General features: G+C 42.5%; 1 protein-coding gene across 1 annotated transcript in view; it reads left to right on the top strand.

Annotated features, from left to right (window-relative positions):
- rtn4rl1b (reticulon 4 receptor-like 1b) overlaps window positions 1-14,006 on the top strand; it is a 140,510-nt gene extending 126,504 nt beyond the window's left edge. Inside the window, exons 2-3 of the mRNA XM_086215278.1 lie at window positions 10,631-11,082; window positions 11,356-14,006. Of these exons, the coding sequence (XP_086071404.1) occupies window positions 10,631-11,082; window positions 11,356-12,252 (1,349 nt within the window). The 3' untranslated portion in view covers window positions 12,253-14,006. The remainder of the gene's footprint in view (window positions 1-10,630; window positions 11,083-11,355) is intronic.

Below are 14,006 nucleotides of genomic sequence, written 5' to 3'. Positions count from 1 at the left end.
CTTGTCTCCTGGTGAGTGTAGGTTCATGTTCTCATGGACTAACCACACAAGCAGAGCTAAAGGCATGTTTCCCTGAGTGCACAATGTACTGATCCACTCCTCTTTTTCCCATTAAATCTTAATGGAGACATGTGGAGTCAGCGCAGGTGTTAGTTTCCAACGGTGTAAACCTGCATGTCAACAGGAAGTTGCACCGCTATCCCCTCTGCTTGCTGTCTGCCAGTTATCACGGCGTCGCCACAAATCAGCTGTCACTCTGACACAGACCCGCAATGATACCAGCGATGGCGTCTGTCATGACTGACCAGGGCACAGCAACTGGACCAGTCAGATCAACAGAGAGCTACTCCACAAAGCTCCCTGACAGAATAATAACAGAATGTACCATTGAGTCTGAGGCAGATCATTAGAGTCGGTTTTTAGATTTCTTTCTGCAAATCTTATGCATATTAGTGACCTTATTTATACAGTCTGAAAACCCCAGGAAAAAAAAAAGTTTTATTAAGTCATCATAATTCTGGAGGGGGATCAAACAAGCATCCTAATTGGTTGGTATTTATTCATAACTGTACCAGTTTTGCTTGACTCAAGCCAAACCTGAAGGACGGAAAAACTAGTTAATTAACTCTCACTACTTGTGCAGAATTGTACAACATAACGTTACTTACAATAACCTTGTGATTAAAATAAAAAAATTGTCATAACTATCGTGTTAATACATAGACGATAATTAACCCACAGTATCTATGTGGTTCATACTTTCACATAGTTGAGTTCAAGTTCACTTCAATCCTCCTTCTGCCCTGAGGCACATCAGGTCATGACCGCAAACCGCCGCAGCTGCCCGACTTTCGTTTTCTTCCTTAGAACGATCTCCTTTTCCTCTTTGCCAGATCTGTCAGTCTTCCTCTTGCTCTTTTCCCTGGTGGGCCAGGGATGGAGGCTGTCGCCCACTTTTTTTTTTCTTCATGTCTGGTGAATTCTGGTGAACCCATTGACTGCAGGTGTTTGGTTTAGAGACAATACGAGTCCCATTGTTTGTTGATTAACTCTAAGGTTCAGGACAAGTGACTTAGCGAGAGGAAGTCACAGGAGAGTAAAAGACAGAAATGTTTATTCACAGCATTGAGTTCCACCAGCGACTGACAACGCAACATGAAGTCAAGACTCACCAGACTCAATCCACCAATGCACCATCTATTTGTTTTTCACAAACAAGAAATCATCTTACCCTGAAGACACGCTGCTGCTCACTGCTCAGCTGTGATAAGTAGCCTGGAAGCACCGATGAGATGATTGTAGTCATGCAGGCAAAGTATGCTGTGGTGGACAAACTAACTGCAGCAACAACGCATCCTTCCTACATCATAATCCATAAAACTGATGCAGACAGCCAGAATCGGCCGATGCGATCGACCTCCTCCATGGTTGTGATGACAGGAAGTTTGGTGTACTTTGAGGTTAAATTGGTCATGATGAGTCTTTCCTTGTCCTCTCAGCCGTCAAGCCTCTTTCTGTCCAGCTTGATTCACTTGCGTGATGATGTCCAATCTCTATGTGTCCACCTCCTTCACAACTTAAGCTGGCCTGATACATGGTGCACACATTCCAGTAGACAAGCTCACCGCTGGAAATGCTGGTTTGACAGCACCTGTTATTGGTCCAACTGGTTGCGGTGATTTGTGAGACTCTTTGTACCTGCTGTATGTTTATGCATCAACAACAACCAGGAGGACGCTGTGAGTGTGTGAAGAATAAAAGCAGCAGGTATATCTACAAACATGAAATTAGCACCTACTAGTCATCCATTTAGTGCGTGATTAAAATGTCCATATCAAACATCTGTGGGTAGCTCAGTCACCAGCTGCCCACTTCTCTGCTTGGCTTCTCAGCATCTTTAAATCTGATCTTAGAGATAAATGAGCTTTGTTTAAGTGCACGCTCAAATCCTCTCCATTATTCTGAATATGCTGTAAATGATGCTGCTAGTTTGAAAGAGTTATTTTTAGGGATGTCTGATTCCTCTGGCTGAGAAATTCTGCTGTCACTCACATCACTTCTGCCTTTTTCATGTTCAACGTCCCACCGGTTTACGTGCTCGCTTTTATGTGTGTTTGTGTGTTGCTAAGCGCTTATACAAACTAAATATTCATCTCCTCTCACTGTTCAGGTGTGAAAGATCTGTCATAATTTTCAACACAGACGTATCATTCAGTGTCTACCCGCAGTTTTATCTGCACTGTTTTCTTTGCACTTTCCTCTTTGGAGCCTGGCCATCCCAAATTGTAAACCTGAAGAGATTCACAGACAGTGACGCCTCATTGACCAGCCACTGCTTGCTCATAATATCAAACAGCCATAAAATCGCTCTTTGCCGAGATAAACATGAATAATGTGGAAAGCGCGCTGGTCTTTTTATCCCTGGTGTAACCTGCTATGTTAGCGGGCTCGTCATCTTACCTGCTCTTTTAACTTTAACCACTCTTCTATCTCTGGAAGGGATGCAATCAGAAACATGAAGCAGTTTGATGGAACCTTGACCTGACAGAAGAATGATCAAGTGATATGGATAACAACGTGCAGGAGCTGCTGCACCCATTTTTACACTTTCACGTCACCATACGTAGCTAAACAGGTTCAAATGAATCAAACATGGAACAGATATGTAAATCCACTGCTGTCTGTGCAGGAACGCGAGCATTCAAATTGCAGGCTTTGAATATTTTAAAAGCATTCTGGAAATTCAATGATTGCCGTGAATATTTAAAACGTTGTCACTGATGAGGTGATCTAAGCGAAAAGATGGTTGATCTCTCCCATGAAATCTTTATCATTCACCAGAGACCAGATGGAGACAGATGGGTTTGAGCCATTTTTTGGCAACATAAAACAAGATTTTCCAAGGGGCCTTTGACTTGTTATCAAATGTTGCTAATATTTCGTAACTGCAGGGTCTATAGCAATTAGCTCAATGTGACCCAATTTGTAATGAGCAAGCATGAAAAGAGAGAGATGGAACTGTTAAAATATTGTATAACCACAGCACAAAAAAAAAAAAAAAACATCCAAAGCCGACAAAATAAACTGTGGTGCCTCTAAAATGTTCTTTTTCTCCAGCACTTCTCAGCATTGTCATTGTGCTCTGCTATTTTCCTTTCATTCACTAGAAGAATAGTCAGAGACTGTATGCGGCAATATTGCCTGCAGTGGAGCCAGAGAATGACAAACGAGAAAAAATCTATACCCTTCTGCAGAAGGCTATTTAAAACCAAAAAACACTGGCAGACATGTTGCTGGCCAGTTTTTGGCAGTTGAGTTCATGTATTTGTGAGTGACGGTAATCAGTGCTTTTAACATGTCAACAGAGGCATTCGAAAATGTCACTGAGAAGTGATGATTCCGTTTTTTTTAATCCTTCAGAACAAATTCCGCTTTTGTTCGAAGCTTCCTAATTAAAATAAATATGCAATCATTGACTCATGCTGGAAATGTTAGAAGCTGATGTTTTATTCAGCAGATTGTTCTCCCTGCTGTGAAATCAAAGCTTATGTAAACTAATGAAAATAGAAAATGTTGGAATGTAAAACTTCTAAATGTTGCATCTCTTTGAATTGATCAATATTGTTATGTTTTTTTTTCCCTATAAGATGCCTGAGATTAAACAATATCATATCACGTGTAGTTCTTCGACAACAAAACAATGTAAGTATGTAAGAGTGTTCGCATAGTGCTGATGTTTGCAGTAATATTGCAAGTAATGGAGTTATTTTTACCTGATGAGCAAATATTGAAGCCTGGTACCTTTCAGGACCTGCAGTAGACAAAAAAATGAGCTGAGAGCTGTTCAGAATTTTTTTCAACAGCTTCCTCGTCTCGTTTTTCCACAGACACTTAGATCGACACCTCCTCGAATTACACAGACGACCTCCAGTTTAGGAAGAAAGACTTGTGCTATATGGCTACTTTTGAGACCTGACGCTTCATCTATGCTCTTCACTTGTCACTGTGAACAGCCACATATCTGTTGGCTCGAAATATCGCATTGTACTGAATATTCTAGAAGAGCAGGTAAAGGCTGAGTTACCAGTAAAGTCTTCCAGCTGGCTCTTTTATAACTTCCATGGTGAACTGTTTACAGTCGTCAAGCATCTTGCTATCTTCAAGATGCTTCACCTGCTTTAACCTTTTCATGCCCACATTCTGTGACGTTGCTGTTGTACCAGGTGAAGCGCGTCCATCTGGAGCATCCCAGGTTTCAGCCTCTTGCTCAAGAGCTCTTGACCTCCTTCCCCACTGGCCCAAAAACCTGCTAGCATCTGGTTGTTTCCATCCATCCATCCATTTTCTATACCGCTTATCTGTTAAGAGCTGGGGGGAAGGGGGTGGAGCCTATCCCAGCTGACACTGGGCGAGAGGCGGGGTTAACCCTTGACAGGTCGACAGTCCGTTGCAGGGTCATCAGGAGCAATTAGGAGCTCATTATCCTGTTCAGGGATACTTGGACGTGGTCACCGGGGGAAGTGAGGATCACACCAGTGACCCTCTGGTTGTTTCTCCAATGGGAACAATGGTTATTGACTCGCTGACCCTCCAGTACACGCATATGCGAGTATTTATTGGCTCTGATCAACCTTGATGGAACACACAACCAACATGGTAAACAGCTCTTACCCATCTCAGACACAGGTATATGACCAGCGGTCACAAGTCCACTATCAGCTGGACCTGTAGTCCTGTACATCTCCGTCTCCCTAACTTCTGTGTCTTTTGTCACCGAAGTGATAAATTCAACTTGTCTGTGCTTGAGCAGCGGCGCTGCGTTGCGTTTGAAAAACAGCCTGAACCGAAAACTACAACTGTCCTTCGTAATACTAAAGATTAACCCAGGATACTCTGACGCTTTTTTGACAGCAGCTTTCACTTCTTTCTGTTGTGGTGACTTCATCTGTTACATCACATTTAACGCACCCAAAAAAACAACAACAACAACAAAACAACTGTAAACGGGATCAATCTGATTATTTTAAGCAGGTTTACCCGAGTTTATGTGCGGTGAGGTGTTGGGTTCACAGGCAAGAGGAGCAGGGGATGAAACCACCAATCAGATCTTTTTGAGGTCCAGACCTTCATGATGCTGCAGACATCTGAAGAAAAAGGAGGCAGTCTTTTATCGCTGATGAGATTTGTTGTTTCATACGTCAGAGTTATTTTTATCTTGATTCTAATTTTATCTTGAGGCTTTGGGTCGGCTGCCAATTTGAATTTGTACCTGACAGTCAAGAGACACTGACAAAGAAGGGAAGAAAAATCACATTCATTTTCCTCTTAAGATATCTGAGCCCTACTTGCTTTTTTCTTTTTCTTTTTTCTTTTTTTGGTTATGTAATCAAGTGTACTGAGAGTGGTGGAATACAAAATGTTTATTCTGGCAAAAGTGTTTATTTCACGGTGATTAAAAGCCAACTCAACTGTACTTAAAGGAGCTAGAGCGATAGTGATTACTGCTTCCTCCTTCTCCTGCACATGCCAGTGAGAACAGAACTTTAATTTGTGTATGTTATTAACGCGCATGTTGATATATAGGAGCGCACTATGTGGAACAGCTGTCTGGTAGAAACATCCTCTCTCTGGAGGCACGGATCATGTTATACTTTGATAATGGCAGTCAGTCAGAAATCTAATCCCAAACACATCAGGCGGTATCATCATCATCTGATCATATTCATATTTATTGCAGGCTCGTTGTTGTAATTCAGGGCGGGATTAAAATATCACGTGCGCAACATTATGCAAAAGCTCTTAAGCAGACACACAGCTGGAGCTTTTTCACCATTTGCCAATTCAACAATGGCTGTTAAATCCAAATTAGAGAGTAGCTTTATTTTCCCCAGTGTATTATTCTAATGTCGGTGGGAGGAGCAAATACAAATTTAATTAATGCCAGGATTGTGTGTGTGGAGTTGATTGTTTGTATCCACTGTTTGATCAAACGGAATCATTGGTAATCAAACAGTTGATATGAGAGACATGGCTATCAAAAAGACTTTAATTCCAAGATTGTTGAGTCTCATCATAAAAAAATGTCTTGTCTTTTAAATTGAAGTTTTGTTTCCTGTTGAGGGGAGGTTTGGGGGTGGGACTTCAAGCCAAGCTGTCACTGACGTCAAGACAAGTCAATAAAGGCATGTCTAACATCTTCTATCCTAAATCCTGACAGCAAAACTTCTTGATTATGAACAAATCTTTTGGATTCACAATGTTTTGGATCATATCACAAAAAAGTATTGGATTTGCAATGAATTATCCTTTTGTTTGTGAGTGTTTGATTGCACAGCAAAGATACAAAAATAACTCCATCATCTCTTTTGGGGGATAAAATTCTCGTCTTTAGACATCTCACAAATATTGAATTAGCTGATAGTAGGTGCACATTTAAGTCACAGTATTACATTTGTCAGCATGACATACTTTTCTATTTTAGAAGTCATCTTTAAGTGCTTTACAATGTTTCTCATTCACAAACACACTCGATGAGACGAGTAACTCTGGTTACCAGACGGCCACTCGACCTCCTACTGCCCCCTACAGCAGTGTGAAACAACCTAACACAGATATATCTGATTATAATGGTGACTTGGCTGTTATGACTCTGGACCGGGGACGTGGAAGCTGCCTGAGCATTGAGTCAGGGGCTGAGCAGCACTGGCAGCAGTTGCACGAGCGCATAAAACGGCAGGAGGGCGTTCAAGTTGAAACCCAGATAACGGCTTAAATTGACTAAAAAACAGAAGAAAAACATCAGTCAAACCATCTGAAACCGTGCAAGGATACAGATCAAGCTGAGCTCAAGCTTCCTTTTTGTTTCTGATGGAGCTGATCATCTGTGCAATTACCGCTCACAGTTTGACCAAGAGATGCTAATGCTAAGAAATGAATGAGAGTTTTCCTTCTCATTTACCGGCAAAGTCAAAGCAATCATTGGTGTCAACTCATAAAGAGCATGCAAACAGTACTGCTGCATTATGATGCATTATTCATCAACGTATATCCCCTTGTGCATGTACGCAGGTGGGTTTACCGGGCTTGCCTCAGACATTGAGACATAATCAGATATATATGTATCTAGATCCATACATTTCACATTCATATTACTATATACGAGTATAATATTGAGTACCCACTGGTGTATATACACTATGGTGTCGTGAAACCTCATTTAGCAGTAATTCATCCTCCAGATTTTGAAGCATGCTCTGTGGAGCCTATTTGATCAATAATCTAAGATATTGCTTTACAATTACTAACCAGCGTGTGTATGAATACGATTCTAAACATCTTTTGTGTGGAGTGAAGATTTTATTTAGAAACCATTCAGTGGCCCCTAAAAAAACAAAACACAAAAAAAAAACACAGGGGTGCTTATCAGGGTCTTGGGAGAGACACAGGAAATTGAGTTTGTCCAGTCTAATGATGGGTAGAGTCACGCAGCTGTACAGACACACCATTTCCCTCCCATTAGCAGAGATGTGTTATTCATGAGGGCAAATCTAGTGTGAACTATGTTTCATTGATATTCCACACAGTCACTTCTCATTGTCTGTCAAGGGACCAGGGCCAGTCTGTTTTATTCATTTATTTATCTATTTCCATTTCTAAACTCTCCAAAAAGAAAGGGGAGCTTGATAGTGATGAGGTCAAGGAGTCAAACGTGAAGAGTTATCAATAGCATCTGTCATCAGTTAGCAGAGTGATTGTGAGGTTGAGTAAGAGGGAAGTAGCACTGGGACGGACTTGAGTTGAAAGACTTGTGACGGGAGTGCTAATACACAGCCCAGAAATAACCTCACCTTTTCCTTTCCAAAAACACATAATTTCTCTTTCAGAGTCTGTCGTCATTGTGCCGAGCTCCAATAGCCTGTGTGCTCTCACTCAAGTCCAAAGCTGTTTTCATAATACAGTTTGAGCTGAATAGGCTCATTGTGTGAGCCGCACAATGCAGCAATGACACAAATTAATTTCTTACATTTTTATTTAAAGACAGCATTCCCACATAATACTTATTTTCCCGTCTGCACTGAGAAACACTCCCTATTCATTTAAGTCATTCGGCTTTTTGTGCTTGTCACACAGACAGAATCTGCCTGACTTATTCCCAAACTGCTTATGTTTATGCTTGGAAATGTACAACCCTGATCAGCAGCATCAGCATCAACGTGTGCAGTTTTAAGGGAATATAAGTAATGCCGAGGCAACCAGTGGCAATCTGGTTCACACCGTAAGAGAGCATGCATGGCCACAGCATGGCTGAAAAATCAGGGGGAAAAAAAACCCTGAACTTCATCTCCATCCACATCATCGAAAGCTTCAATGGAGGGAAGGTGGGGGGGTTAAAATAAATCCGTTCACACAAGCAAGAGAAGGAGAGAGGCATGCTGCTCCATATCTGCCATGTTTTCTCTCCAAATAGAGCCATTTGGCAAAGCAGTAAAAGCAGCTATTTTAGGGAAACAGTTTAAACAGGGTGGAAAAAAAAAAATCCATTACGTTTTCCTGACAAGCTAAGGAGAGCAAGACCAAGCGCATCCTTAGGTGTCCAACATGATTAGCGGATCACTGACTCAAATGGTCTCACTATCTAGGCGGCATCTACATTCTCAGCCCCTCGCTTTTGTACTGCGCTTATCGTTGTCTGTCACTTGCCTGCTCAGATCATTTTCCAGTCAGATATCTCATATCTAATTCGACCGAAGACATGTGTCAAGTAAAGTATTAATGGAAATAGTTTTTTTTTTTTTTTTATGTAATTACTGGAATCAGAGGAAGTTTGGTTTTTATGGCTGAAATGTTGCTTAAGCAGATTGGAAAGGAAACAACTTCCATCTCAAAACAATCAGCAGATTAAATTGATTGTATTGTGTGTTCTCTATGTTTAAAGGAGGTTCAACAGTCAACTGGAATGTGAACAAATGCTCCATCTCAAGTACCTGCTGGCTGCTGCATAATGCAAATCTTCCTCAAACAACATTTGGAAATTTCACTGCATCTTGGCTTCCTTATTTATCTGATAAATAACGCAAGCCTTTATTTCCCAAGAGCAATGCAAATCTGTTTACTTAGTCAGTCGGAGCCATGCTTGATACGTCTTTTGTAGAAATGGCAAGGAGAGAGCGACTAGACAAGGAGACTGAAATATAAACAGCAGAGAGACAAAGGGGACCTGGTGGTGACAAAGGCAGATGTAGTCTGTGAAATACTGGATCTAGACTGGAACATTTTAGTCTAACCGAGGACTATTTCCCTCTCATGGCATGTCAATATCTAACGCACCATTTCTCCTGCATGCTAACACACGTGAAGCTCGCACTCAACCTGTGCTCAACCATGAAAAAAATCACCTTATTTAGCAGGCATGTTCCTGCTTCAGGAAGGTGCATGCGATTCCTTTGTTGCCCAGTGGCAGGGTTTAACAACCAGGATTAGAGCGGCGCCCATGAGAGCGCACTCTTGTTCAGGTGACACACCGCCGTGTGCTTGAACACTTCAACTAGACACAGAGAATTACTGTTAAAGGTCAGGAGAGTCGGACTCTGAATGTCACAGCTTAGCCGTAGTTTGGCTACAAAACACATTCAGATAAATATGCCTGTCTTTCGGTGGGGAGTAATTCTACAGCTCTTGAATTCCAGCATAAAAGACCCAGGATTACAGGATGAGTTAAAAGGCAACAGAGGCGTATCGATTAGAGGCAGTGAATCAGGCCTCCTCTGTGCTGTGAATAATAAAGCGGGTAGAAGACAGCCAGGGGTTGTCAGAGGAGCTTTCATAACAGACTCTGTGTTGTGCTCATTTAAGATAAGACTGTGGATAAGTCACATCTCCTGTCCCCGGGATCTGGGAAATCATGTCACCGATCAGGAAGCACCTCAGACAGGCTTACTACAAGTTTAAATAAGCTCTCCACGCCCAATTTAACAACACAAATGGTCCGATGACTGCCACCCCACTCACTGTAAAGTAGTGCCAACGGACTCAGGGAGGGAACTGAACCATTGGCCAATTCTCACATAGAATATTAGAAAGGCTAATTTCAGAAATAGCCACATATGTGTCGAATCAGACGAGAGTGCTGCACCGGGATCCAGTTAGTTTCACTCGAACGTCTCATGACTCAGTGGAGCAGGTGTTGTTGTTTGCTCTCTCTTCATCGTGGGCCTGAAACACATTCAGTGGCTTCAGGCTGTAAACTGTGACAGACAAAATCCTTATGTGATTCTCCTTCTGTAGCACAAGTTGAACCAATCAAGCAGACAATGTGAAAATCACAACAACACAACACAAAATAGAAGGATCGGGGATAAAAGTAATCATCCTGTCACTGGGCGCAAAATGAGAACGCAAGTTCGTTAGCGACTTCGGACGCATTCCATCTTGAAACCTTAATTTTCTGAGGTCATTGTTAATTTTTCATTTCAAAAACAAAAAAAAAAAGCAATGTTTCCAAATTTAGTTAGAAATAATGTGATTATCCTTTTTTCTCTCTCTCTTTGTGTTTATGTATGTGGGAGATTTATGTCTGTAATCTCTCTCTCCTCTTTTCGGTTTCATTCGTGTGTGTGTGTGTTCACTGCAGGCTGTGGGCTGGAGTTCCTGCTGGTTCTCTGTGGGCTGGAGTTTTCCTGGTCTTGCCCCCATCACTGTATCTGCTACACGACACCCAGCACCGTCTCCTGCCAGGCCCACAACTTCCTGTCCATCCCTGAAGGCATTCCCCCTGACAGTGAGCGTATTTTTCTACAGAACAATAAGATCCACCGTTTACTTCGGGGACACTTCAGCGCCAACACAGTCACTCTCTGGATATACTCCAACAACATCACATACATTGAGCCCTCAACCTTTCACGGCTTTACGCTGCTCGAGGAACTGGATCTGGGAGACAACCGCCACCTGCGCTCCTTGGCAGAAGACACCTTTCACGGGTTGAGTCGGCTCAATGCTCTGCACCTGTACCGTTGTGGACTCAGTTCACTTCCCAATAACATCTTCCAAGGACTGAGAAACCTGCAGTATCTCTACTTGCAGGTACAATAAGCTTCTGATTCATTTTACAGAGAATTTATTCAAACACAACCGTAACAGTGAGGCTGATTATATCCAGGATTTTGGTTATTAATGCAGTTGGATCTTAGATGTTTACATTTTTTATCATTAGAATTCATTCATGCAGCTCGCCAGTCGTCTTCAGTTTGCACATGCAAAGACACAAGTAAACAAGAACAGACTAGTGACTGGAGACAGACAACATGGTTAAGCTCACAACTGCTGCATGTGATTATGTCCTCTCTGTCTTCTCAGGATAATCATCTCAAGTTCCTGCAGGACGACACGTTTATGGACCTTCACAATCTGAGCCACTTGTTTCTGCATGGAAATCACCTGTGGAGACTCAACCAGAACACCTTCAGAGGCCTTCGGGCCCTGGATCGTCTGCTTCTGCACCAAAATCAGATTGAGTGGGTTCATCGGCTGGCTTTCCACGACCTAAAACGCCTCACCACTCTCTACCTATTCAACAACTCCCTGATAGAGCTGTCTGGCCAGTGCCTAGACACTCTGCCTGCCCTGGAATACCTGCGGCTCAATGACAATCCCTGGTCATGTGACTGCAAGGCTCTTACGCTGTGGGAGTGGTTGAAGCGTTTCAGAGGTTCGACATCCTCCGTGGGTTGCCAGGCGCCTGCTGATATGGTTGGTAAAGACCTCAAGGAGCTTCGCAAGGAGGACTTCCTCAACTGCTCACCAGCTGTTCCGAACTCTGAGTCCAGAGCTCAAACTAACAATTTATCAGGCACGGTGAACCCTCCTTCTATGAATCGTGGCGTGGTGGGTGGCTCTGGAGGGCAGACCCACATAGTGCACCCCTCGAGGCCTGGTCGTCCTCGGAACTGCACAAAGCCTCGTAATAGGGTGAGCAAGGGGAAGGCTGACAATGAGGTTCACCACTCAAAGGAGGTCATGGCAGACAAGGAGGATTCCTCCCCGGATTTCACAGATGGGGGGAAACATGACCACACTTCCCCAGACGGCACCGTCACACGGAGGAAGCACAAGTGTACAACCCGGACCACTGTTCGCCCCCCTAGTGGGGTTCAGCAAGCCAACAATAGGGCAACCAAATCCCAGTCCTTATTACATGTCTACGCCCTCGCAGTGGCCTTGATAACAACAAATATTGACTTCATTCTCCGTTGACCTTCAGAGGGTTTGCTAATCACAAAGACCATAGCCCTCCAAACCCTCTCCTCTCGCTCCTGCACTACAAGGCCTGTGTGTCTTTTATGTATGTGTGTGTGTGTGAGTGTGATTATACGTGTAAGTGTTGTGTAGGGAGCTTTACTATTCAGGCATCTATAATAGAGAGACTTGCAGCACAACAATTGGAAGGACTGAGAGTTAGAGTTAGATAAAAGGTTCATGCAAACCAAGCGTGCACTGCCACTTATGCCAATATGATTTCCTCATATATAAACTCCAATTTTCTAGTTATGTGTTCCATCCAGCTTTAACTGTCAGTCCACTGTAGAGCCTCTGTTGTCATTTTGCTCCCATTCTTTCTGCAAGTTGCTGCATCCTTTCCAGGCGACAGGTAAGAGAGTGGATAAACACGTGAGCATCGCATCCATTGTCATTCAGTATCAGACGCAGGAATGTACCATTCAGTCCACAGAATGGAAAGCTACAGCCACAGGTGTTTCAAGGCCATAAATAGAGCAATCGGTCAGCTCGTACACTGTATGAAGCTGTAACAAATTGTAACAACTTTCTAACTATATAATGCCGGCTTCTTTCAGGTACTGCACTGATCTCTTGCCTATTTAACAGTATTCTCATTGGTATTTATACACACATCTCTGCATCCATCCTCATTTATCTCCTTTTGTGCAACAGAACATCGATTGTTTAAGGATGATGCCGACTGTCGTGCTATTTTCATTTGCCTGGAACACAATAAGTGTCTTTGGGAGATCAAGCTGTGAATATTGATGAGTCTGTCTATATCTTGTGTCAGATGTTGTTCACTTGAATTTTTTTTTCAATTTTTTAATTTTTTTTTTTTTCCGAAGACACAAAAATGGACCTACAGGTGGATCCCTGCTGCAGGGACGACAGGAGCCTTAGAGGTCAAGGGTCAAACAGGGCTTTCTCAGTTTCCCAGTGAGGTTGTGCTGAACTGATTCCTCCCTCACTGAGAATGTGAGGAACATTTTTCATAATCACGTGACATCAGTGGAATACAAGATCAAGAAACAAACAAACAAACAAACAAAAAAAAGCTAAAATCTTTCAACGACTTGTGTGATCAATAAAAGATGAAACATTTTCAGCGGAGCATGGCGCCAGTGGGACCATGCAGAGGAATCGCGCCTCTTTACGAACGGACGTGATTGTCCATGGATGTAGGGATCCAAGACCAATTGCTCCAGAACTAACAAGCGGATGCGGTACAATACAGACGGACAATTACGGGACATCTCGCTGTGGTTTCAGAGCTTTTGTGCCTCCCTCCAATCTTCTGATAAGATGGTGTTTGTATCGATGGTGTGAACTTTACCACAAACAAAGACGAGAAGACTTGTGCTGATATTAATCATTTACTGTATTACTATGAGAAAAACAATATCAGTGACATCAATGATGATAACAGGGTTTTTTGCTCCTTCTGTCAGGAGAAGGCTTTTTTTTATTTTCTGGTAATTTGTTAATTTACATATTTTTCATGTTATATTTTTCGAATCTTCATTTGTTAATGCACACGTTGTCACCTCCCCCCTCGTTTGATTGTACCATCTTCTTTCTTTCGCTGCCATAATTCTGTAAGTTATCATCGAAGAACAACAGTACAGAAATGTTTATAAAGATATTAAAATCTATATCTTCTTATGTCTACCGTTGCGGTCTGAGTCTTGTTTTGTTTGCAGAAAATTAAAGGCAAGCTTTGGCTCCTT

The sequence above is a fragment of the Aulostomus chinensis genome, chromosome 10, assembly GCF_037954235.1.
Source record: "Aulostomus chinensis isolate RoL2024-O1b breed Wild chromosome 10, RoL_Achi_v1.0, whole genome shotgun sequence".
Classification (NCBI taxonomy): Eukaryota; Metazoa; Chordata; class Actinopteri; order Syngnathiformes; family Aulostomidae; genus Aulostomus; species Aulostomus chinensis.
This window is presented reverse-complemented; position numbering and strand designations above follow the sequence as displayed.